This window comes from Acomys minous (genome assembly GCF_964271855.1).
Source record: "Acomys minous genome assembly, chromosome: 6".
Taxonomy (NCBI): Eukaryota; Metazoa; Chordata; class Mammalia; order Rodentia; family Muridae; genus Acomys; species Acomys minous.
Window position 1 is genome coordinate 26,120,899 of NC_140487.1, and position 27,666 is coordinate 26,148,564.

Genomic DNA, 27,666 nt, shown 5'->3' on the forward strand with positions numbered 1-27,666 from the left:
TAGAAGGCAGTTTGACAACATGAATACTTACAAACAACATTGTCTTCCCCTATATGTATAGGCTTCTATACTAAATTTTATTATATTTACAGTAGCAGCCGCAAAGCCCTTCCTATAGAACAAAATCCAATCAATAGAGCAGTAGGTTACCTCTATAAACAGTATTGCCACTGTTGTACCAGCAAGCAGATTTTGCATGAAAGATGTGTACTATATCATGCAGAATCTGTATCCTGCAACCAAAGCATGTGATATCAATCAATAATGCCTTATCATCTAGTTATGATGTATCTCCTCAGGTTAATATTGTTCACTAATGTTGCATACCTCCGTCCAGCCTCCATTTTAAATTATATTTTTAATTCTTTTACAACCTTGTGAATTCTCATAAAACTTCTACCTATATTTTTAGTGTTCGTTAACCCACTGCCATCATCCCCACAACACCAGCCTCAGACCATGCAAAAAATTTTAGTTCCCAGGATTCCTTCTTGTTATTTCATAAAATACGTATCCTTCTATCACCTCTTACTGTACTTTCACTTCTGTTTTGAGATCATAAGTCTCTAGTAGCTTCTTCATGCACACTTCACTCCTACAATGTATTAAAAAGAAAATGCGGATAGAAGGATGTGGGTGGGGACAGAGTTATGCCAGATACTTGGGTATTTAATTCATAGTAGAGAGTGTGAAGAAGAGGAAATGTTCAGGACAAAACATTTAACAGGTGCAAGTTTGTTCCTAGCAATGGGAGGAGGAGTACAGCAGTAGGGGGGGCTTATACAGAAAATAAGATGAGGTACTGCTATACGAAGCCTGGCAAATCAGGCTATCTCTGAATTATCAATGTTAAACAGCCCAAGAGAGAGTCTGATACAACAACCTTAGGAGATGGCTCTGACCCAGAGATGAAGATATGAATATCAGCTCTGAATTTTTAGAGTATATTGAGTATATTTGGGGATATACATTCTCTTTTAAAAATGAGAAACCTAGAGTGAAGAGCGTAGTTTGTGTTCAGTTTCAGTGACAATGACAATGGCCTTGTACTTTGGAAGGTGGAGCCAGATGGCAGGGTAGAGAGAGGAACTTGGGAGAAGTATGGGTAAGGTAAATCATAATCAGAAAAAAATATATGAATAAAAGCTATCATTATGAATTAACCATACTGCACTAGTATATTTTGCTCTGAGGTCTGGTTCTTGTCCAGGTCACTTCATTCTTTGCCTACTCAAGGCATGCTAGTAAATTACAAATTGCAATCAAATATCAATTTTCCAAACTGATGACTTTAAAGGGCAATAACGCACAGTCAAAGTGATGGTCAATTCATGAACCATTTATCTCTTGATGTATATCGTTAACTTTGACTCTAAGTCGATCTTATATGGCATTTATAACAAGATGAAATGGCATTTTAACTGAAACGACTAAAAAAAAAAACTTGGAAGCTTTTCCAACATCTCTGCTACACTTTTCTATTGTGTCTCATGTTGTTCATACTTTAAAATCAATGTAACACCTAGCATCAACTAATATACTTTTTAAATAAAAGAGGTAATCAAGTTCCATCTGCTCCTGGAGTATTCCCTTATTATTGTAAGCATCCTCAAGACCTATGATTCTCTGTGACCATCTCTCTGAAAACTTTCATGCACAACAGTCAGGGAAATAGTACCCATCATCCTTCATTAAAAACACTCAGGGTCTCTTTTTAACATTTACTCTTTGTTAAGAAATATAACTGTTTCCTCTCTAAGGCATTTCATACTGAGATTGGTCCTGTGATGTCTGTGAGTGACATGAAGCAAACAGGATCACCATGCTCACTGATACATAGGAAATAGCTAGCTGGAGCCTGCATCATTCTTGTTCCTCTGATGAAATTAGATTTTTTTTTAAAAAAGGGACTGTATGTGAATTGATGCTTTCTCCTTAGTGCTTTATATATATATTTTTTTCAAATCTTCCCATGTTACTAGTTACTTCCTGTAGTTAGAACACAAAATGTAAACATTCAAAGTGTTGCTTTTAAAGCTGGGACCCAAGTCATATGGTCCTCAGATTGTACTTTTAGTACTAGGGCTGTTTAGTAGAACTCTAAAATACCAAGAAGTTCTTACTAAGTAAGTGACTATGTAGTGCTCCTCCTCGGTTGAGACATTTAAATCACATACTGTCCAGTGTCGGGAGCCTTGAGAAAGAAAGTTCAGATGGTTGTAAAGAGCAGGAGTCCTAGGGAGCCGCTACAGAACAGTGTGTTCAGAGCCATAATAGGCAATTACATTCAAGATAGCAACAGCTGCAACTGCCTATGCAAGGCCTGCATGAGACCTATCTAGTTAGGATTGCAGTGGATGCCAGGATAAGTGAGGAGCTTATAAGGCCTTCCTTCTAACTGAGAGGCTTCAGGCAGCACACAGCTGCCAGGCAAGAGAAAGGCAATTCCATTCATATGAGAGGTCCCTCATAGGTTGTCCATGCTATAGTAGAGAGACCATGCTATCTATATCCATTTTACGCAGGCAGCACTAAGTAGACTCAGTAGGTGTTATATAGAGAGAGGATGACATGAAGTTGAGAGAGGATAGAACCTAAGAACAGTAGGACAGAGGAGCGACAGGTGGATCTGACCAAAATAAAACACATTCATGTATGAAAAAAAAAAAAAAAAGAACTTCGCTGGGAGTATTTAACCAGGATACTGGATGATCTAAAGCTACTGCATTCTTCTCTGTATAATCACGTAAGGGTAGGCAAATGTGAATCTGACATTGGAAGTTTGGACATTTGCATAGAAGTAACATGTTTCTGTAATCTAACAGGTTTTTTTTGACACCCATTAAGGATACTATATATTTCATATACATTATAGACTTTATGAGCTTGCAACAGGTACAAAATATCCCTCCACATTTCTCTTGTACCTAAAGCCTGCTTTATGTGATGATTCTTTGGAGGGTCATTTACCCATGTCAGTTCCTAAAGATGTTTACTGGGTTCACGCTAGGATATCAAGAGTGTTAGTGACCAGCTTACAGAGACATGTCCTCCCACAGAAGCATCTTATCACTAATGCTATTTTTTTCTGCTTTTGTCAAATGGTAACTTACAAATGATAATGGGTATGTTTTCCCCTTTTAATATAGCAGAGGCTCCAAAAACACCTCTGAAAAAATTAACTTTTACTTGGTTAACAGACGTTCCTTGCACAAATAGTTACATGTGCCTACGTGGAATATGGCAAGAGATATTAGTACAGGTGTGTATATATGTACATTAAACATTTATGTGCAAATATGAAATTATCTAAATCAACATAAAAAGCTATTAAAGTTGCTCACAAGCAAGTGGGAGAACCAGATTTAACTACTGAAATTTAATAGCACAGGTACAACTAAGGGTTTGTATAAATGATCAGACCATCCTCTGTCAACTATCTTTTCCACTTCTGAGCCTTATTTGATTGGCATTGCTCACCTACCAACCTAAGAGAATGCTTTCCTAAGCTTCCTGTATGGACCACAGGCTGGAACCATAATAGTAGGTGTTTCCAGTCTTCCTTTCTTTCTCCTCATCCTCTACTGCAGAAGGAAAGGAAAGATGGAGACTGAGTCCCAGCATAGTTAGTGACGAGGAGTAGAGGAAGCCCATTTGTAATAAAGAAAATTATGAAGCAAAAGTGAAGAGAGATGGACCCTGGGGAATAAGAAACTGTCACCTCAGCTCCTGATTTTATTTCCCAGTCCTACCTCAGGTCTACATCTGAACTTATCCAATCAATTTTACTGTTCCATTTAAGTAAGGTAAAGGAATATGGGTGTGTTCTTCATTGTTTCTTTTTCCTCCTAGATGATCCCTAAGCAACCTGACATTCCTTAAAACAATATTGTCACCGATAATAGAATGAGTTTTTAGCTTCACATTAGAAAAATTGTCTTCCTGTCTCAGAATTTCTGCCAGCTAACTAGACACTGAGAAGGTTGTTTAACAGATGAGCTTTGGTTTTCTTGCTTCTAAATTGATTGGATATTGAATATTAAAGCATGGCAATTCATATGAGGCTATAGCCAGTGAATGCATAAATATTTTTAATTAAACCGAGTTTGGAGTATGATGTGCAGGTTTGCACTTTCCACAATGCAGTTATAACACAAGATGTTTTGAATTCGGACCAGTAGCCCTGGGTTACTTCAGGAACATGAAGCCCGTTGGTCAAGCTGCTGATACAAGATGCTTCTGCACCACCAGTCCTGGAGCATTGCATATTGTAGAGTGTTTCCTAGCAGTATGAAGCACAGGATAAGTCCCTGAGCAGGAGTTTGCTGCAGATCTAATGGTCTCTTGAAGATCCGAAGACTCTTTGATAAATGCCTAAGTGCCAATGGAGACAACCAGACCCTGATCTGTTAATTAACTTTTATTAGTTTGCATTATGGACACCCCACTTAAATTACTCAATAATAATGTGAATGCTATAAAGTTATATCACCATTCTAATTAAATGGCTTAATAGACTTATGAAAGAATTTTTATTGTTATTTCAATGTCCTCAAATTCTGGAATGATGAAAATGGACTTATGTCAATTTTAAAGGGTTTTGTTTCCATTATATGTTTCTAAGAAGAAAGGAGTTGGTTAATTACATATATTCAAAAGGAGGAGGAAGTAAAAGTACCATGCCTTGCCATCTGAAATATATAAGCTGATATTTTTTATTCTATATTTTTTCCTTTGTTAATCTATTCTTGTTACATCTCAATGGTTATCCCATCCCTTGTATCCTCCCATTCTTCCCTCCCTTTCATTTTCCCCTTATTCCCCTCCCCTATGACTGTTCCTGAGGGGGATTACCTCCCCCTGTATATGCTCATAGGGTATCAAGTCTAAGAACAATACAGGCGGTAAACCTTAAACCCCTACCCAGATCTAGCCAATGGACAGAACATTCTCCACAGTAGAGTGGAGAGTGGGATATTACTTTCTCACATACTCTGGTGCCTCACCTTTGACCATGGTCCCCTGGAGGGGGAGACCTGGTGGCACTCAGAGGAAGGACAGCAGGTTACCAATAAGCTGATTTTTAATATTCACTCCTATGAATAGAGTTAGCTTAAGACAGATATGAAAAGCTGTATAGTAATAAGGGAGGTGCAACTTATATTGTATTGCCTTTCTCATATGGGTGGTTCTTTTGAGATTCTCAAACTATGACATTTGTAGCTTATATGAGAAAAAATTGTATATTACATGTGTTTGTATTTGAACCCTTATGCATTTTTAGTAGGTTTGGCTTCTTAGAATAGTTTCTTATATTTATATTATTTATTTTAAATAAAAGAGTCTTATAATTTCACCAGAGGAAAAGTCAGGACATGAGATGACTATACCGATATAGATGAATATTTCTATAAGTTTTATTTTAATTCCATTGTATGTGTATTCATACAAATTTTGCTTTCAACTTATTATTGCATTGTGAGTATTCCTATCAACTATCATTGAACAGATGAACAAATTAGCAGCATTTTGTTGAGTATCTGCTAATCTGTGTATGAACATCTAGAGTTAACAAAGTCTAACTGAGATAAAATGAGTGCTCTTTGCCTTTACTATGTTTGGGAACTGTGTTTTGAAGGGTGAGTAGTCCCTTAGCTCCAAAGAAGGTAGCCACAAGAGTTAATTTTAAAAAGGAATTGGAAAGAAAGCAGGCAAGTAATCAAGCTGTGTTCTGTTTATATCTTCAGTGTTGTAAAGTAGGAGAGTCTTGTAGAGTTAGGATTGGTTCCATGATTTTATGATGAAAATGTGATCAATACAGTCTCAGGCTTCTTGTCTAAAGTGTATATTCCAGGTCCAGGCCTGGGCTTGTGATTCATTAGCTCATTCAAGTGCTGAAAATCTGAAACTTAGCCAAATGTAGGTGACTAATGAGTCCTATGAAATGAGTCGTAAAGACCATTCTACTTTGATGTGCTTAGACATAACTAAGTTGTCATATCAGTAATTGAAATACCAGTCTTATTTCTGTTTATATATTCTAGATTTAGAAAAAAGTGGTCCACACAAAATATTTGCATTTATTGTAGTTAAATAAGCTAATATGTCCTTTCTCTAATATATTTACAAAATTTAAATTGTAGTTGAAACTGAACAGATATGTGTAATGATTGTCCATCATTATGTAAAAGTACTTTTTCAGTGTACACTCTCCATTCTGGACTTCAAACTACACTGAAGCAGACAGCACGGGCAACCTCATATACACACACCAGAGGCCCTCTCAGCAACACAGTGCCAGCAACAATAATCATAACATAATCCCTTCTCAGGAAAATGACTACTTTCCTTGACAAGATTTATAAGTGGGGGAGAGGTGCAGGGCAGAGGGAGAGACTGAAGACGTATTTAGCAATGAGAGCATTTATTGAGTTGGGAAGAAATTTCAGAATATTCTTAAAGTTCAATTTTTCATTATTGGATGAAAACAAAGTTCCCAACCAGAAAGAAAAGCCCATTTAGGGGAAGACTGGTTGAAATTTGGAGACCATGTTTTTGAAATGTCTATGAGAAACAATAACCAGCAAAAACCTACTCATGTCTATGAATCTAAAGTTATGATAGAGGGTAAGCAGGTTATTAGTAGATGCCATAGATGCTAATGGTCTACTTCTTGGAACCTATAAAGCTACACATTAAAAATGAATATGTAGACGAGAACAAACAAACATTAGTGATTTTTGTGTCACTATGATAAAGTGCCTGACACAAATCTCTTAAAGGGAGCAACCATTAATTTTAAATCAACAGTTTCAGATTATTCACTGTGTATTGCTTGTCTCCCTTAGTTCTGTAGGCAGAGCACTGTGGTGACAGAAGCAGACAGCGGAGGCAGCTTGCCTCATGATGGACAGGTAAGAGAGTAGTATCCAAGACCAGGAAGTTAATATAACCTTCAAAGGTACTCTCCAAGTGACCTACTGGATCCCACTGGATTCCACTTCCAAAACACTTGGCAGGAAGCCTCTTAAAGCAGCACCAACAGCTCCACCCAAGCATACAACACAAGATCCTTTGGGGGCATTGCATATTCAAACTGTAACATCTGAGTACCTTAAAAGAAGCAGTTATCTTCAAGTATACAGGTATGCCCTGTCTAGACACAATTAGAAGAGTCCTTTAGCATAGAGGCTGTTCCCATCCATCGCCGAGAATGTCAGTGATGGCTGTGTTGGTGACTGTAATCAATGTGTAAATAGAGCTGGCTACTTTACAAGTTCATGATTACTTGGTTTGTTTGTTTGTCTGTCTGTCTGTTTGTTTTATATTTTTGGTTGCTTGGTTGGTCGGTTTTAGTTTTGGTTTTGGTTTTTTTTTTTCTTTCTCCCCTCCCCCCCAAAAGCCTACAGATTTTTATCTTTGAACACAAATATTTTTACTTATCTATCACACTTCTATAGATACAAATATTACTAGATATGTAAAAGGAATGTTTGTGTGCATGTAAAGCACATAAACTCATATATGTGTACACATAGATATGAAATCCTTCTTATGAATCCTCCTCACTCCGTTTCTGCGTTCTTATAGGAAGCGGTGTATATGCAGTGCTCAGTATTTGTCTATTACCAGTCAGTTTTCCTCTAGCTCTTCCTATTCTTCTTCGGGATGAAAGTACTGGCCGGAAGCCTATAAAGTGTGTTGCCCAGAGCCCCTTGCCTGCTGGTTTGCAGTTAGATCTGCCAAAAGAAAGCACTAGGGGAGAAATGCCAGATAGGAGATAGGGCTGGGGGGTGGGGATGGAGGAAAGCCATCTTTTTTTTTTTTTAATTTAGCTTCTGGGTCTGTCTGCCTTATCATCTTAGTAATCAAGAGTTCTGATGGTGGTAGCAGTAGCAGCTATCCTGGCTAGCCCATGCATGACAGAAGTCACAGAAGCAACTGGGCAGGCAGAATATCCAATAGCACCAGCCACACTGTGTCTTTACAGGTCTGCGCCTCTTGTTTTGCTCTCCCTCAGCCTCCTCATCAGGTCTGTACATGACTCTGTTTGAGAGGCTGAGAATGGATTCTGTGTACCCTGACAACACATCCATACAGATACTTTTGCAACACGGAGTAGAAAATGATATACACTGAGGTGTTTTTCTTTTCATTCATATGTACAGAATGTTCTTGAATAAAAGCTTATGTCTACATATCAACTTAATCCTTGCTCGTAGTGTGTGTGTACATAGCGCTTAGTCATATGACATTTCCTTATTTCAAATAATGTACTGTAAAAATAACTTCTTGTTGAGGAAGGAAAGTGATAAGGGTATGGCCATTGTTAGAATTTCCAGAGGCAGCAGAAGACATTAAGACACAATAATGAGGCTGGATGTTTCCCAGAAAAGAGACAATAGTTTTAAATTAAAAAATCTATCCCTATAAAAAAAAAAAAGAAAGCTTCTTCTATAAGGCAGCAAGATCATAAAAACAAACACTTCTACTTCTCTCAATTTGTTCTGATCGAAATACTAAGAGAAAGAGAAAAGCCACATGAAATGTATCATTGCCTTGAATTAAAGCTGTGCCAGAGAGGCAGGCCACACTAAGCATTTTCATTAGGAAAACTGCAAACACTGGGCTGTTATTTGCAGCAGTTGTGTTAAACAGAATGTTAACACACACACACACACACACACACACACACACACACACACACATACACTGTGCTTGCCCTTCTGTTACTAACAAAGTATAGTGCAGAGCAATCTTACCAGACCATTACACAGAGAAAATTTTAATGTATTCATGTAAATGTATAGAATTCCCTCTGACTACAGTGAACATGCTAACAAATCATGGAAAACTGCTTTTTGTTGTTGAATATTTACTAATTCTAGAGGGCTATTCTATGGCCTGGCTAGTGCCCCAATAATCAAGACATGGACCTATAGATTTATTTAAACACTTTTAGCACAATAATTGGGCAAGTACAGCGTAAACTAATTTTCTGAGCTAGTCTGGCTGCCCCTGCCCCCAGCAGCATTTCCCAAGTTACTTGCCAAAAATCGTCCTAGCTAGAATGGATCTGCTCTATCAGGCCAGTTTCTTCATCTCTTTCTTCTTCTTCTTCTTCTTCTTCTTCTTCTTCTTCTTCTTCTTCTTCTTCTTCTTTCCCCCTCTCTCTCTCTCTCTCTCTCTCTCTCTCTCTCTCTCTCTCTCTCTCCTTCCCCTTTCCTGCTGTCCTTCCTACTGGAGACCTCCAGTCCAGTGAACCAAAGCTCAGCCTATCTCTACTTTTCCCAGAAATTGTCTGTCAGCAGCTTTACTTTAACCACTCAGGGAATATTGGGGAGCAAAGCTTTTACAACATTATTTGGTTTGTGTGAGAATTTAGTCATATGAACAGCAACCAGATCTTGGAAGCCAATAATTAGCATTTGTATACATAGCACCAAATCAAACCCCAACAAGCACTGCAGTAAGTCTTTAACATCCATTAGCTCACTCACCTCTTACAGTGGCTACAGGAGTAGTGCAAGAAAAGAACGTGAGAATTCCGAAAGCAATGCAGTGCAGTAACACAGCTAGTTAGAGATGGAGTTGTATGCCCAACCATTTCAACGAAACTCTAAAATTAGTGCCCATAATCACCCAAGTCACAGCACTAATATAATGATTAAAAATAAGATGCTCGGCAACAGATACGATATGGAGAATTTTATTATAGGAGCATGGGAGAGCAGGGAAGGGAAAGGAGTACCCAAAGAGAAAGAGAGACAGAAACAGAGAGAGGAAGAGGAAGAGAGGAGCAAGAGCAGCAAGAGATGGAAACAAAAGGAGTTTGTCCTTTTTATATCCGGGCAGCTGGCCCACCTAGTGGTGGGAAAGTAATGACATCATAGGTTGCTAGGCAGACTGGGGGCAGTACACCAACAGTATAAGAAATGAGATGTTTTCTGTAGACTTAGTGCAAAAAGGGATATGTTTTATATTTCCACTTTGAGTACAAGGTAAGTTTATAAAGCAGTCAAAAATGCAGCCACATACAAACTTCTGACATTTCAGTCAAGACGCAATCACGGAAGAGGTGGTGTTCCTTAAGGTTAGCATGCTCTGCGCAGAGCTCTATAAAATTAATTTCCACTTCTCTCCCTGCAAGAAAGAGACCATTCATCATGACTATACTACTCAAGTAACTAGATTAATGATGTTTCAGCTCTGAGCCCTATTTTCTCATTTTTGAAGTATTTCCATTAATATAATTTTGTTAATATTCACAAAACTTCATTGCTACCTAGATCATGAGGCATAACAAGCAGGAAGTGACAAGATGTAATGTCAGGACAACAGAATGATGATGTTTATTTCTGCGGGGAGATTTAAAGTTATATGTCTGTTTGCCTGACATGATTTATTTGCTTACGCCATAGCCTACACTACAGGGTTTTGCATGCTTGTTTCTCTGTATACCCTCACTCAATTCCTAGGCCGCTGTTAGGTCGTGTACCTAGGAATCATTATTAGAGTTAGTTCCTGCCTCAGAATCTGTGCCAGAAAAACTCCACCCATGCTTCCTTATCTCTGATCAGCCATAACATACTCTAGAAAATCTTCTGTACTAGTGTGGTGGTTTGAATTAAAATGACCCCCTTTTGAATTAAAATGGCACCTTTTTTAAGCAATAAGAATTTGTGACCTCCCTGGAGTAGACATGGCCTCTTGAGAAGAAATGTGTCGCTAGGAGTGACCTTTTAGGTTTCAGATGTTCCATGTCCAGAGTTACTTTTCTTTCTGCAGCCTGCAGATCCTCTTCAGTATCATGTCTGCTTGGAATGCCACAGTGCTTCCCACCATGATGATAATGGACTAAAACTCTGAATGGTAATCCAGCTCCAACTAAATTTCTTTTAAGACTTGATGTGGTCATGGTGTCTCTTCAGAGCAAAACAAACTCTAACAAAGACAAGTAACAAAGACAAGTGTTCCCTGCTCCATCTCTCTCTCTCTCTCTCTCTCTCTCTCTCTCTCTCTCTCTCTCTCATCTATCTGTCTGTCTGTCTATCTTATCTATATCGTCTCCTATCTTTCCATCTCCTCCTTCCCTCACTCTCTCTTCCCTCCTCTCTCATATCAGTTACTTCTCCTTCACAAAGGCTTGTATAATCACAGAGTATTTTGAACTATGTTGTTCAGTGCATTCCACTGTTAGCCTGCCATCTTCTTTGAGACAGATTTTGTGGCTGACAGGTACTAAGGCTCCTTAAATATTCTGTGACAGCTTACATTCTAAATTCCACCAGCTTTTGAAGTAGGGCCCTGTCTGCTCTGGGAATGCTCTCCTGTGTACTTGGATAGCACATGCAATTCTTCAACGTAGGGGAGCACAGAGCTCTCCCAACCAGTGACCTCCCTTTCCAGTCACATCTATATGGGTTTCATCTTTGTGGTGTTCATTCTGCAGAGTGCCCTAATTTAACTTACATTCAATACTTCAAGCCAACCCTTGCATTATCCTTTCAAAAGGCCTCCTTCTCTTAGCCTAATACTTCAGCTCTTAAGGACATGAAACAAAGTTTATGGCCCTAACAGCTAAGAGAAGGCTCTTTCCCAATTACTTTATATTAAAAAGCAAATCATAGTATGAGGATGTGTTTCTTATATGTATCCATAGTTAGTAACATCTGGATTGAAAGGTTTCACATTATCTACTGGTCATGGAGGATTCTTCACATACGTAGCAGAATGTTCTCTATGGACCATTAGCTACTGTCTCCCAGATCCTGTAGAGTTTCCCAGTAGAAAAAAATGTAGTCAATTATCTCACTAACGGATGGCCAGTGATGCTCTATTCCAAGTTCAGTTTCTACCACATCACTTCTGATTATACTTCTAGTGCTAGTAGTAGGCTGCCTCTCATAGATAGACCAGGATAATTCCAGAAAGCTTTGATCCCTAACTACAGCCATTTTCCAGTCTCATGCAAGTAGCTAGAGTCGGAAAAAAATCATTCTAAGAATTCCAAGGGGAGGAAAAGGAGCAAGATTGAAAAATATGCATATGACTAAATTGTCAAGGTCTAAATTATTTTTAACTTGGGCACAATTGAAGGGTTAAGTGAATTGCAACAACAGGGTTGCTGCCTCAGTGTGTGTTCATTTCAAGTTTTGAGAGTTTTAGTTTAGTTTTTATTTGTTTTTGTTTCAGTTTTATCCAAAAGACATTAGTCCTTAACAAAGCTTACAGAAAATATTACTTCTCAAGATTTTTTGGTTCCTGGAAATTTTGTACAGTGTGGTTTATCCTTTAGTTATGCTACATGGCCAATGAGTACCTATCACATACATTTTAGCAATCATATGAACATCTGATTGACTAAATAAGTGACTTTAATGACTTTATTGAAATCCTCCAGTGTTTTTTATTCCAGGTTAGCCTTCTTTGTCTGAATGTCTTCCCTTATGCTGGGCAGTTACTACTTACCTCCTTTAGAGTGGGCCAGCCCCTCTACTGAGATATTTAGTAGATATCTGGGGGGGGGGGACTTCTCCTGGTTCCCTAATCACAAAAAAAGTATTCCTAAGGACTTAGCTCCAAAGGACACTAATGTTTTTTTCACAAAAGCTTCAAATATATTAAATAAAAGCCCACTGACATCAATGCATCTGGTAGCTAAAAGGTATTGAGATAAAATGTATACATTTTAACTATCCTTTACAAATGACAGGGTCTTCTCTTTCATAGTCTAAGTAGTATTCAAATCAGAATGTAAGGAGCATATGCCAAAGGCACTTTCTTTATCCATATAGTTTTTGTTTTGTTTTGTTTCGCTTTGTTTAAAAGGATGACCATTCACTCTTCAAAACCTTTTTTTCCTTCAGAGAAAGTGGTTCTGCTTATGTCCTTTTGGCAGGATTCTAGACTTTCTATTGAATGGGCTATTATAGCTTTAGGAAGACTAGAAAACATTAGTCAAATAACAGCCATTTACAAATATAGTAGAAAACCTTTTAAGCCACGGTTCTTCCCATACTTCATCAACCCCAATGGCCTTCAAGATGAGAATTCTAGAGCTAGCCGCGCTCATGATGCCCTGAAGAGGAAACATCCTCTTAAAATCAAAAGCCATGGTGAATTCCAGTAAGTGCATTCAGTGTAAATTCTCCAAATTAAGTGATCTTAATGTGCTATATAAATCCACCCCAGCTTAGTCTGTATGAATGTTTAAACCAACATGTTTGTACCCATCCTCCTCAGCATTTTAACCTGCTCTGCAGAGAACTGATGCTATCACTTCAAGTATGAAGTACATCCTGATGATCACAGAGAATAAGATGGATGTAATGCTTGTTGTTTGGTTTTGTTTTTAATTCATGGAAAAGTGACCTGTGAGTAGAAGAAAACCTAAGAAGGTTTATTACATTTTATTACTTCCCTTTATAACACAGTTCCTCAAATCTTACTGTCATCCTATGATGACAGTAAAAGTAGCTGCCACCAAGGACACAAGCAAGCTTATCTAGCACTCTAGAACTTACACTATATAACATATGAATAGTTGAACACGAACATTAAATTTGATTTAAGATGCACTGTCTTACTTTTCTGCTGTTCTAACCGAATTTTGAACTGGGTTATTTATAAAGGGTGTTCTATCCTTTCAGCCTAGTCATTGTTGTGGTTCAGAGACTTTTACAGCTCAGTAGGACTACTGACTGTCCCACTTTCATCTTTAGGTAAATAATATCTCTCTAACTGGACTTAAGGCTCAGTCAATAGGAGGAAATTCATGCCTGTTACTGTAAAACTAGCTATTACCCATGGCGGCAGAGGTCAATGAACCAAGAAGAGACCCTACTGCAGTCATTTTCCTAAATCAATGTAATTTCTGTTTTCTAAGTAACTATTCTTCTACTCGTGGGTTAGTGGAGTCCGTACTCTCTTCCCTCATCAAGAAGCTTTTATTCTTGTAACATTTGGAGGGCATTACAGAGCTCCACATGTGACCACTTTGTACCCAGCCCCAACTGAAACATCTGCAGTGCAACCCCTGACACCTTAATACTCAGAGAAAAATCACAGAGGAAAGCGTAGAGAGATTGTAAGAGTCAGAGATTGAAGACACCTGCCGCTAGATAATGTATCCCAAAGTCCAAGAGAAAATGTACCATGAAATTGCAACAATATGGTTGCCTAAACAAGACCGGCATACTGACACCACTTGGCATGCTAGCATGCACAGAAGGAAGTCTATGAGCTCCCACCCTGAATGAATATCTACAGTAGAAGGTAGCCAATGTCTGCACAGGTTGCTCATTTTCAAGTCAGTCTTGGGTACATGTACATGTCAGCAACACAATACACACTCAGTAGGTTGTATGCTCCTGCACATATATGTGTATATATGTAACAAAAAATCATGAATTTCAGGGGCACAGGATAACTTAGGGTGAGGTAGAAGGGGCAGAAATGATGGAGATAGAGTGACCATGTAAGAAATTCACACACGAGCAAGGCATTGTGGTACACACCTTTAATCCCAGCACTCAGGAGACAGAGGCAGGAGGATCACTATAAGTTTGAGGCTAGCCTGGTCTACAAAGCGAGAAACCCTGTCTCAGGAAAAAAAGGAAGTTCTCACACACACACACACACACACACACACACACACACACATACACACACACACACACACACACACACACACACACACACACACACACTTCTTAAGTAGTGGTTTATTTTGTCTCATAGCCTGAGAAGCTGAGAAGATCATTCCAGGATCTTGAAGGCTTCTTGTGGGTGAGAGCTTTGTGTTGCCTCAACTCAAACAGCAGAAAGACAAGTAAATATATGTAAAAGAAGCCAAACCTGAATGTGGCCTTGCTAGTAACAATTCATTCTTCAGGTAAATATAGAACCACTCTCTAGAGAAAAGCATTAACCTTTCCTAACAGCATAATTTCCTCCTTGAAACTCCAGGCCCTAATACCATTACAATGACAATCAATTTCAACAGAGATTTGGAAGGGACATTCCATTTCTAAGCTATAACATTCAAGGACAGTCCCATATACACATATAAAGCCACTGAAATTAGACTTATACATTTTTAGTCTTAATATATAATCTTCTTGGTAATAATATTATTTGCAGTACAAAGCTGACATTTATCCTCATGTATGCTTATGAAATTACAACTTTTCTGATAATGTTTATCTATCATTTGAAAATAAATGTCACTTTATAAAAATTCCAATGTAGGTAAGTCTGCCTTTTAATCACTTATTGTTACCCTGCTACTAAGTACATAATTTATATCTCCTCTCAAATAATGAAAACCCAATAGAACCATTCCTATGCACTTGCAAGAAATTTCTAAATCCACAAGACGGTTGTATCTTTGAGTTTCAACTGGAAAATTAAGCAAAAGATAATGAGATGTTTCACAGATACGAGCATGTTTCTAACCTATATATTTTATTAGCATAAATGCATTTGTTCATACCTAATCAGTATTCTGTTGTTCATTTATTTCAAATAGCAAGATTGTTAAGCCATCAAAGTGAAGCAGAAACAACAGAAATACAGCGTGCCTCCCTATCCCCACCACTGGCAGCCTCTATTCACCCAACGGCTGTCAACTGAGCTCTTCTTAACATACTAATTTCTGTTTTACACTTTTATTTCTTGTGTGTCTCTGTGAGTGCACCTAATGGCATTCTGGACACTTTGCTTGCAGGAGTTAGTCCTCTCCTTCTACACTGTAGGTTCCTAAGACTGAACTCAAGTTGCCATGCTCAGCTGGAAATGACTTCACCTGCTGAGCCATGTCACTGGACTCACCTTAATTTTCTTAAGAAGACAGTTTTTTTTTTTGGACAGCTTTTTCCATTGGGTAGGAGTAACATCATCTTAAGATTCAACTGAAGCTTCTATGGTTCTTTAAAGTTCCATTTTAACATAGAGACATTAAAAAAAAATCCAAAGTCTGTGTGCTAGCAACACAACAACTTATATTTTATGTGATTTTTTAATATAAAATAAAATAAAATCCCTGTTGGACCCAGAAGTGCTATAAGAAAACCCACAGAATCAACCAACCTGGGCCCATAAGAGCTCATAGAGACTGAACTGCCAATCAAAGAGCCTGCACAGGTCTGACCTAGGCCCTCTGTGTGTGTGTTATCGTTGGGCACTTTGTGAGACTCCCAACAGTCAAAGGGGGCTGTCTGACTCTTTTGTCTATTTGGGGACCCATTTTCTCCTACTTAGTTGCCTTTTCAGGCCTTAATATGGGTGTGAGGTACATGGTCTTATATCCCTAGGCTTGATATCACATGTTGGGTTGATATCTCCGGGAGGGTTGACCTTTTCTGAAGAGAAATAGAGGAGGAGTGGATGAGAGGCAAGGAAAGTGAAGAAGGGACTGGGGACAGAAGGAGCAAGGAAACTGTGATTTGGATGTAATATATGAGAGAATGAATTAATAAAAAAAATTTTTTAAATCCCACTATAGAATTCTTTAAATGTTGAATTTAAAATTTATGTTTTATATTATTTTTATACTTTATATAATATCTTATATTTTACATGATTTATTTTACATAATATTTTTATATTATATATTATTTTATATTTAATTATTAAATTTTATTTTCTATAGATATCACTATAGAAATTTGGGAGAACTTAGAAAACTGTAATTATTCTATAAGCATCATCACTAATATCATTATTTTTATTTAAATGAATATATTTTTCCATAGGAATTTTAAAATGATTAAATCAAAGACTAAACCAAAAAAATCTTAATATATACCTTTTTAGTTAATTGATTTTATGCTGTTTGATTTTATGCTCCAACTACAGTAGATGTATAGTATAACAGAAAAACATCTGTTAAGAAGACAATATGTAAAAATGAACACTAGTTTTCTAAATATATCACAACATCTTGCAGAGTTTATCACCTTTCATTACATGGAAAATAACAATAACATGCAACAAATACTTAGAGTTGCAAAATTTGCACGTAATTCATATATAACAAAACAATAATTTCATATAACATGACTTTTTCTTCATGAATATTTTAGTCCTTCATGTGACTAAGCAATGCAAAATTGCTAACTGTCTCTGAATATGTAAAAAGATATATCAAAGATAGAGATCTTCAGGGCTCCCTACGCTCCTGATTTAAGAGGACACCCTACGTATCAGTGGGAGAAAGGAAGAAAGAAGCAGAGGCTTTTGGGTAAACACAAAAGAAGACATCATTGTTTTATTGGTCTTATAAACCTCTACCACTTAAATGTTATACAACGGGTAAGGATTACCATTAGTTTCCTGTTGCTGTATTAACAAATTACCATGCGTCCTCTGGCTTCATGTAAACTTATTTTCCATTGCTTTAAATCAGAAGCCCTTTGGGGTAAAAATCATAGCATGAGTAGGGCTGTGATCTTTCTGGAAGTACCGTGTGGGTATCTACCTACCTGACTTAGTTTCAAGTGTTCACCTACATGCTTTACCTTATGAGCTTTTGCTTTAACTTCAAAGCCAGCAGCATGGTACCTAAGGCTCTCCTCCTCACCCTCACATGACCATTCCTAAGACATGAAGCTAACCTTCATGGTACAGGATAATCTTCTCAATGTTTTAAATTACATCTACAACAATCTTTTTGTCCTTTTATTGGAGATGTGTGTGTGTGTGTGTGTGTGTGTGTGTGTGTATTATTTAGGTACTATTATTCTGTCAACCATTATAAAATATTAAAAGTATATATTTAAAAAAAAAAACACCAACCAGGCAGGTGGCGCACACTTTTAATCCCAGCATCCGGGAGACAGATGCAGTCAGATTGCTGTGATTCAAAGTCAGTCTGGGCTACAAAGTGAGTCCAGGACAGGCAAGGCTACACAGAGAAATCCTGTCTTGAAAACAAACAAACAAACAAACAAAAAGTATATAGTGTTTGGATAATTTGATTATTAAGGGTTTTACAGTGTTTGGACTCTATTGAAAAGACAAATAAATAAATGTACTAAAATACAACAAAAATGTATTTGTATAAAGAAATTGGTGCCATAATAACCATGATTCCCCTCCTGAAACCTGTCTAGTTATTGACTCTGGAATATTAGATGTCATAGATAAAACACGTTGTGTAGAAAAAGGTCACTGTCTCCTTATGATCATACCCTGGCTAATCCTAAAAGGCAAGTGCTAAGAAAGCCCTTTTGACAAGTACATGCTCTCTAAGCAAGTGGAGATTGTTGATAATCACACATCCACCACACTATAGCTGCTCTGGGTTTTGCTTTCTGAAAGGGTATGGTGACCACTGGTCAGGGAGTTATTGCATATTTCACCATAAAAAATGAAATAATGTAGATATCCTATCACAACTTTTCATCCTCACTATCCTTACACCTTTATAAATAAAGAGAATGATGATGCTCCTATATTGTGATTCATGTCTCAGAAGCTTTTTCACATGTGACAATGAAAAGTAAAGGACAACCAACTCTCACATTCATCTCAGCCATGTATATACGTGCCCAATCCATTAGGTGTTAAGGCCTTTAGAAAGAGCTGTTCCAAAATGGTTACAGGGAATAAAGCACTTACAACTTCAGATAATAGGGAAAAGTAAGTTATACCTAAAGCAAGTAGGCAAGTGATCTTGGTAGATATTAAAGTGAGAACAACTACCACAGAAAAAGGGAGCACTTACGCCACCCCTAGAAAAGTCGGCATTATACGATTCTAACAGGAGACAAAGTTCAGAAAAAAATGCCCCCTTAAAGCTCCCACCAGAACAAAAAGGAATATTTATGCCAACTAAAGCTGTAATAGAATAAACATTTTCTCTAAACTGCATTAATTTTTATGCATAAAATTATTCCAGTTGAAGTTGTGTAGGATTCTTCAATGATCCTCTACTTTGCAACATCAAGAGTACATGTGTGTATCAACGTCTTTGAATGCCAATAACTGTGAATGTTTACAGGACATTCAGTGAAAGCACCATAGTAGGAGCATCCTCCCTCTCTGTGAAGAAGTAGAAACTGAAGTTAAAATAACATTTTTATTAATTTTTTTACCTTTAAATGTACATTTACATTATTACACATATACAAAATAAACTACCTATGACAAGAAGAACAATGCAACAATCAAGAATTATATTTATGCTACATTCATAGTGTTTTGGCTACTTATATTTGGTAGCCTTGAAGAAAACATCTTTCCTACCTTGGTGCATCTAAAATTCTGAATGTAAATCAATATCTCATCATTATCAACTTAAAATGTCTATCTAAAGCTAAAAACATTTTAAAACCTAAACAACTAAGCATAATTGTAAGACTAAACTATCTGGTCTTCAACCCCATCAGAGACTTGAGAAGGAATAAAGTTAATTACCTCAGTAAGTACAGGGAGTGCTGGTAAGCATCTTCCCAAATGAGGAGATGCAGAGACAGTTTGCTGCCTGAACAGTCACCCAAAATTCTCTATAATGTTGGAGCATCATCTTCAGACTTCTGGCCCAATATATCTGACAGACACGTTTGTGAGCAGGAACTATTGAAGACCTGTCTTATATATTAAACACCCCCAAGCCAAATAACCCAATTATAAAATGGAGCACAGAACTAAACAGAGAACTCTCAACAGAGGAATATTGAATGGCTAAGAACCACTTGATGAAATGATCAACATCCCTACTTATAAGGAAACTGCAATTCAAAACAACTCTGAGATTCCATCTTACACCTGTCCAAATGGCTAAGATCAAATACTCAAGTGACAACACATGCTGGTGAGGATGAGGAGAAAGGAGAACACTCCTCCATTGCTAGTGGGAGTGCAAACTTATACAACCGCTTTGGAAATCCATCTGGCCCTTTTTCAGGAGATAGAGAATAATTTTACATCAAGAACCAGCCACACCACCTCTGGGCATATACCTGAAAGGTGTTCCACCATACAACAAGGATATTTGCCCCATTGTGCTCACAGCATCTTTATTTGTAATATCCAGAATATGGAAACAACCTAGATGTCCCTCAACTGATGAATGATTAGGATAGCTTTTCTAATTAATCACTATTTAAAATTAGGGAATTTGACTCCAAAGCCTGTCTTTGTTTGGATTCACCTCTAACAATTCCCCTGTTTGTAGTAACACAACAGTTCCAACCATGAAGAGAGAAATATCTACATGTGACTTACAACAGGGTAGACAAATGTGCTCTATGTATGTGTTACAGCTGGATGTTGGCAAACAGAATTATTCCGTACAAAATGAACGTCTAGAAGGAATACGTAAATGGATGGTAGAAACTGACTGCTTTTCTACCACCACAGAGATATTTACAGAAAAGTGAACTATTCTGTAACCATCAGTGGGCATAGGAGGAAACTATGAGGTGAGTTGTTAATGGCAATGGGAGGAAATTCTAAATTATGATCTAGAGATAAATGTTAGGTGTGAGTGGTGACTACAGAGAACGTACAGCTGAGTGGAATAACAGACAAAGCGGGGTGCGGGGTGTGCAGATTGTGTTCAGGAGCTAGTATCTCTGGAGTTAAAGATATTGTACTATAGAAACCAAGGACAATACAGGCAGTAAACCTTAAACCCCTACCCAGATCTAGCCAATGGTCAGAACACTCTCCACAGTAGAGTGGAGAGTGGGATATGACTTTCTCACGTACTCTGGTGCCTCACCTTTGACCATGTCCCCTGGAGGGGGAGACCTGGTGGCACTCAGAGGAAAAACAGCAGGTTACCAAGAAGAGACTTGATGCCCTATGAACATATACAGGGGGAGGTAATCCCCCTCAGGAATAGTCACAGGGGAGGGGAATAAGGGGAAAATGGGAGGGAGGGAAGAATGGGAGGATACAAGGGATGGGATAACCATTGAGATGTAACAAGAACAAATTAATTTAAAAAAGAAAGAAAATCAACACACAAAGAGATGTTGAAAAATTGACAATCAAGAAATGGTAGAGAAAGATTAATGATACGAAAAATGCAGTGGGTAGGGATACTGTTTAAAACAAACTTGCAAAACTTGTTTCAAAATAAAGAATATTTACAGAAATGTAAAATAAAATCTGCCAAAGGAAATTCACCATTGTCAAGGTCCTTAATTGGCAGCCTTGTGAGAAATGAAAAAAAATCAAAATTAAAACTGGGTAGCATAGAGTCCTCAGTGGCCAATCTACATAAGGACAATCTACATTTTGTTATTTATAACTTGTTTTGAAAATAAATCTAAGTCTCCTGAAAGAAATTCCATGCATTAAAAGAACAAAACAAACCTTAAAAGAATAAGCACCACAGGAAATAAAATAAGACTTAGACTGGGGGTAAGTGATAAGCAGAGGTGAACCATGTGGTTTTGAAGACAACCTTTAATCCCTATCATTTTTAAAGCCCAGATTTATCTCTGGGCTTCCTATCAGCAAAGGAAATGTAGAAACAAAAAAAGTTTACTATATAGGTATCTCTCCTTCTATGGAAAAATTAAATACGTATCCTTCTGAAATATTTAGACTTTAGATATTATATTTAAACCAAAAAAAAAAAACTTATTTCAACACACCAGGAGTTCATCTCTGAAAAAATGAAATCAGTAGTAAATATTTTCAAAAACAACTTTTGAAATCTCTTCATTTTAAAATTTGAAATTTTTGTATTTTTACTTCAGTAAGCTATATCTATATTATTACAGCTATAAATTAAGAACTCATCTCTTCAAGATTTCAACTTCACGTACTCCTTTGAATGTGTAAGATCATATATTGAAAATTTCTGTATCCCTGTTAGCACCAAATATTTAGTTTTTCCATATGGACCTATTCTCTCTGTGTCTCGTGCGCGCGTGCCTAAGTTTTGAATTTTCTATAAGATTGCTACAAGCAAAATATACTTTAAGAATAGAATTTTACATTTTTGTTCAGATTCTTTTCTTAGAATATGTAAGGATATGCCAAAGGGTTACTATGACATAATCAGTTAACTTCACACTTGAGGGCAGTTGGTAGAGACATTGGACATATGCCTGATTCTTCTTGCTAGTGGGTCTTAATACAGGCTTAAACAGACCACCATTCAAATTGTATTCTTATTTTCTCATGGAAAAAGTATATTTTAGAGCACATACATTGTACAAGTATTTTAGCTATTACTGCTAATTTCTAAATTGGAAATGGTTGTTCTGTGTCAACTACCATCCAGCTACCAAGCTTGCCATGTGATGTCAAAATATTTTGTTTTTTGTTTTGTTTTTTTTTTCTTTCTTTTTTTTTGTTGATGCCAACATGTTTTATGTTTATTTTATTTTACTTCCAAAATAAAAAGCAGAAACTTAAGTTTGTCTTAATTTGATAGGTAAAAATGGATACATAAAATAGAAGACAAATGCCAAGTAACTTAGCAAAAGTCACAAATTAAAGCACTTGAATAGTGATTTCATTCTTAAGGAAGTTTTCTGAAGTTAAATCAACACAGGTTCATGTAAATCAGAATGGTGACATTCTCTCCTCCAGACAAATTCTAAGCACAGATTTTTGTAAGGTTTTAAAAAGAGAAGGCAGAGATGAAAAGACAAGAAAAAGAAAGATATTTGCTTAATATGGTATTTGGTATAAAAAGAAAACTTCAGGTCAACATGGAGCTGTCTTTATTGAAAACACCTGAAAGCAGTATGTAGCCATGAATTCAAGAAAAGGAGACAGGTTACTTCTCTATTAGCGGCATGTCTTCATAAATATAGTTGACACATGAAAAATTCATCAGACTGTGAGCTTTATACTGTGATTAATATGTAATTACTCATAAGTATCTTTAAAATGCATATGACTGCCTAGGATAGTCACTAGGAAAAAGAACAATTCACTTCCTTATTTAGGAAATTCCTTATTCAGAAACTTCAGGGTTTCCACTGTTTCTAAAATAATGCCTATCACTTCTGGATATATATTTCTAATTTTACAACAGGAAGTTATGGGATTTGTATGTGTTTAATATGCATATATACATATATATAATCTAGTTATATTAGGTGATTTAGACAAACATACAACTCTGGATAATATTACAAGACATATCACAATTCAAGGACCATGTATATGCAATTGACACTTGAAAGGGTCTCCTCCATGCAGTGTACTTTAGTAAAGCAGGCTTTTCAATTCTTCTTGAATTTTTAACTATACTGTGCCCAGGAAGGAATACAGACTTCTAACCACTCTGATTTTCACATAAATGATGATGAAGTATATACCATAGGTCAAATATACAGCTATGACCATTAACTAATGGATTAAGTGCTAGGGACAAATGTCTTCCTAAGATATAAGAAGACACACTGAAATTAATCTAAAGTTGAGATGATAACCAAAGAACATAAAATGACTGAGAATCACTAGAAGAATATATTCATAGTGCTGAAAGAACATCATTTATTTTATTGAATTTAAATATGGTGATAGAGCTTTAAGACTTCCTTAATGAAACCTTTATTGTAACCAAGTTCTGCACATTTGGTGGCTAAAAAGAAGTTTAATATAGGGTCACCTTTTTTGGGCACAGTTAGCCATGAGTATCTGGCTACTTATCTATCTAACCATTCTCTATGTGCACCCAGCTCTGACTCCTAGAGGCATCATGCAATCATATTATTTTAGACTATATTTAGACTACATTAGACTATATAGAGGATAAACATCTTAAAATTTAGCAAAATGTATTTGGGTTAAGTAAACTTTCATATTAAACATTAAAAATATGTTATTTTTCTGAATCTATCTTAGATTTAGAGGAACATAAGACATCTCAAATCAATTATCCACATGCTCATCAGAACAGAAATACAATTTTTCTATTTTTTTCATGCAGAACAAAAAGATGATCATAAGATACTTCTATGTGTTAACTTTGAAGGTAGAACTAGAATTTCCCTCTAGGATTTTTACTAAACTGTGAATATTTTTATAGCACAAAATACTTGACTGCTTTATTTATCAATCAACAACTTCATTTCCTATTTATTATGAGAAATCTATGTATTAGATATTTATAAATGAAATTTCTTGAAATTATGTGTGTGAATGTCTTTATACCTAATTCTCTTTTGTACCTTGAGGTTAATATTTCATGTTTCCATTAAAGAGATATGACTTGAACATAAGAAATTTGCATAATTATTTTTAAATATATGTAGACTTAATTATTTTATATGTTATAAGATCCATATTATACATATATAGTGATAGCAAAAAATAAAATTAAAATTTATTAAGCTAAGAAGTAATTGTCATTTTTCTCCTTTCAACAACAGAATACAAAGTACACTTACTCAATAATTTTACTTCATTGAATGTTAAGGCCATGTCCAGCTTTTAAATAGCTGTACTAACAACAAATACATTGAATAAATAGAAAGACGTCAGTTAAAGGAATAAGAATAAACATTAATCATTGGAAAACTTAGTGAATGTTAGTTATCAACTGACACCCCATTCTATATAAGTCTAGGTAAATGGAATCTTGGGAAGTTATAATAATAGGTAACATCCAATTTTAGACTAATCTAGACATTAATTTGAAAATACCTTATCATAGTAGATACTGATTTAAAATTATAAGTGATTGTGTTTTATGTGATCAATGAGTTTAATATTTATATTGAAGACTTATGAATAAACCAATACCAACCTCGATATAACTTGACAGCTATCATTGAATATGAAAATATGTACATATCTACATTATTTTTAATTTTATGTTTTGCAACCTGTTGTTCAAAAGGCTAGCACATACTCCTGGAGACCAGTGAGCTTATGCAAATGCAAAGGGCTGAGGATCTAATAAGTGGTGTCCTGGTTTGCCTTAGAGAGAAGGACACCATACCATGCAAAGGAATTTAAACCAAATGAAGACTTATCTCAATGACCCAACAGCAACAGAGAAGGATTGAGTATCCATTTCCCACACAGCCCACCTCATGTGAAAGACTTTTTAAACCTTGAAAAAGACACAAATTCCACCATAAAAAAATTTTTAAAAGATGAAAGTCGGTTTGCGAAGTGCATATTAAAGGCATTGTACACATTTCTAAGTAGCTCATACGTCATTTTAGTGAGCATCATCCTGGGAATTAAACTGAAAAGGCTTGAAAACAGAGTAAGAAAATTAACACGTGAGTGGAATCAGCCAAGTAAACTATAAAACTAATACACCACAGGTGTGCAACTGGACTCTGGACAACCAGCACAACCATGTGGATGGAAGGCTGGTGTCCGCCATCTGCATTTACACACTCAGACTCTATGAGACCAGCCAGGCTTTGGGGACATGTACAACCAGAGGGAGACACACAGGGACATCATTAACCAAATGCCAGAAAATCCCTCTTCAAACACTAGAGGTTTTAATTCAATGTCACATTCTAATCTCCCTGAATAGAATTAAACTGTATATGAATGATGAGATGTCTCTTTGATCCTAAGTATTAAGATGTATATTCTAGAGCACAGTAATCCAACTCAGAAGGGTTATGGAGACAGTCACAGAGATTATCAACACACTAGGGGGAAATGCCTATAAGAAAATCGGAGCATCCTAGGTTTAGAAGACAACGTATGATTAAGGAAGCACTGGGAGGATTTATTTGCCCTGAGGAGAATGCTCCTGACACAGTGAGTTGCCTGACACCCTAATGGTTTGCTGAGGTTGCAGAAACGCCAGTCCTTTAAAACCTTAGAGCAGGCAAGATCCAGACCCACTGCTCAGGCTGACTGTGCCTGTATTTTTCAGCCAGCTGGAACTGCCAAGTCCATTTCTAGCCCTGTGAGTTTAATTGTAACTGTTAATGCAAACAGTGTTTTCCCTGTAGCCTTTCTGGCTACCTCCCATTTAGTTGTCAGTGTTACAACACAGATTTTAAAGTACTTGAAAATGTGACAGACCAGTTTGTCATTGGGGATCTTGGTGGTGTATTTGAGTATACGTACCTCCCAATTCCAGATTCCTTATGCAAATCACGGATGATGTTTAACCAATGTATTTATAAAATACAGCAGTTGTGATTTTCACATTGATAAAGTATTAAACTGTAATGGAAAGTATGAGGTACAAAATACTATGACCTTTCTATGTCAAACAGATCAAAAATACTCTCAATATCAGAACAGAAAAGTTGTTCATTAAGTTTGGATACTTAGTCACTTACTGTGGTCAAAAACGAATTATATATGTATATGTGCTCAAACTATGTATGTATGTATGCATACACACATACGTGTGTACATATTCTTTAAGCACATTTCAACCCTTAAACATTAGTGAGTTTATAGTACCCAGGAATTAATTGATAAATCTAGTAAGGCCTTTGATTCTGCACAACAGTAATTGAATAGCTTACTAAGTTAAATAAAAGCACTCAAATTGCAGGTTAAGGTATTTTTTATATAATACAAGAAACAACCCAATTTGGATTTCCACAAAGGAACTTACTTCCTTATAAACTAAGGAGTCTAATGAGTCCTGGACTTTAGAACGCTTTGAAAAACAACACCTTTTCATTTTCCAAGACAATCCCCTTGAGTTTATTTTTATCATAAAGCAGCTGTAAAATTATTAAACGAATCTGAAAGTATGACTTCACAAAGAACATAATAAAGTGTCACTCAAACTTTCTACACTACACAAATCAGCAGATGCCTAAGTGGACTGTGCCGGAGGATCTACTTTCAACCCTGCAGTTAACTGTGTTCAGTAAACATTTGCATGCATAACACTACAGATCGAAATGATTGGGATGACAAGAAATACGGAAACACACACTCCTCTCTGTAATTGTCTGCAAAGTGTGTCTGCCAACATAACTAGCGATAGTGGCTTACTCCCTGGGAGTCTAACCCGCTCAATCAGGCAGGACAACATCTCTCAATGTCTCTTTTTGTTTTCATTTGGATTTGACTGTGTGTGAATGAGTGTGCGCGCCTGTGTGCACATTACCGGAGACGGAGATCCATTCTTGCAGAGGGGCCCTCTGAAGACTCCCTTAATGCCCCGGTAGTGCCCATTGCTGAGATGTCTGGAACTGATGACCAGGTAACAAGCCATGTGGGTCCGGGCTGGAGGTGCGGACTCAACTCCTCACTGGGCAACCAACAGGCAGGGAATGCAGACTGTCTTCTGGGCAGCAACAGTGACTGCCACCTCCCGAGAAGAGGCAAGCAGCAAGCTGAGGATGAAGAGCCCGCGCTCCCCTGCTCCTAGACCTGAGCGTGGTTCTCGCTGCCCACAGTGGCAGCTCGGACTGAGGTGGCGGCGGCGGCAGCCCAGAACACTTAGGGGACCCAGGGAACCAGTCCACATGCTGCTCTGAGAAGGCGGTGCTCACAGGCGGGCTGAAGATGCGCTTTTTAAAGGACAACTTCCTGGGTCCACCAGGGAATCAGAGTCCTCCGCCCCCATTTCCCCGCCCTCTACCTTCGCTCCGGGTGCAGGCAGAGTCGGGTGGGGACATTCAGGTGCCTGTCGGCATGTTGATTCCCCAGGCTAAGCTGCAGGCTGCAGAACCCGGGATGCAGCGGATGTAGCCGGTGCAAGGAGCCTGGCGCTCCTCAGAGCGCCCCAGAGCTGCC

The 27,666-nt window shown here is 37.2% G+C and overlaps 2 protein-coding genes across 2 annotated transcripts in view; one reads left to right on the plus strand and one right to left on the minus strand.

Moving 5' to 3' along the window:
• ZNF804B (zinc finger protein 804B) overlaps positions 1-27,456 on the minus strand; it is a 478,653-nt gene extending 451,197 nt beyond the window's left edge. The window contains exon 1 of the mRNA XM_084785949.1: positions 27,035-27,456. Coding sequence (XP_084642075.1) covers positions 27,035-27,142 — 108 coding nt within the window. The 5' untranslated portion in view covers positions 27,143-27,456. The remainder of the gene's footprint in view (positions 1-27,034) is intronic.
• Positions 1-27,666, plus strand: part of TEX47 (testis expressed 47) — a 215,567-nt gene that overhangs the window by 14,920 nt on the left and 172,981 nt on the right. The gene's annotated exons all lie outside the window — the stretch shown is intronic.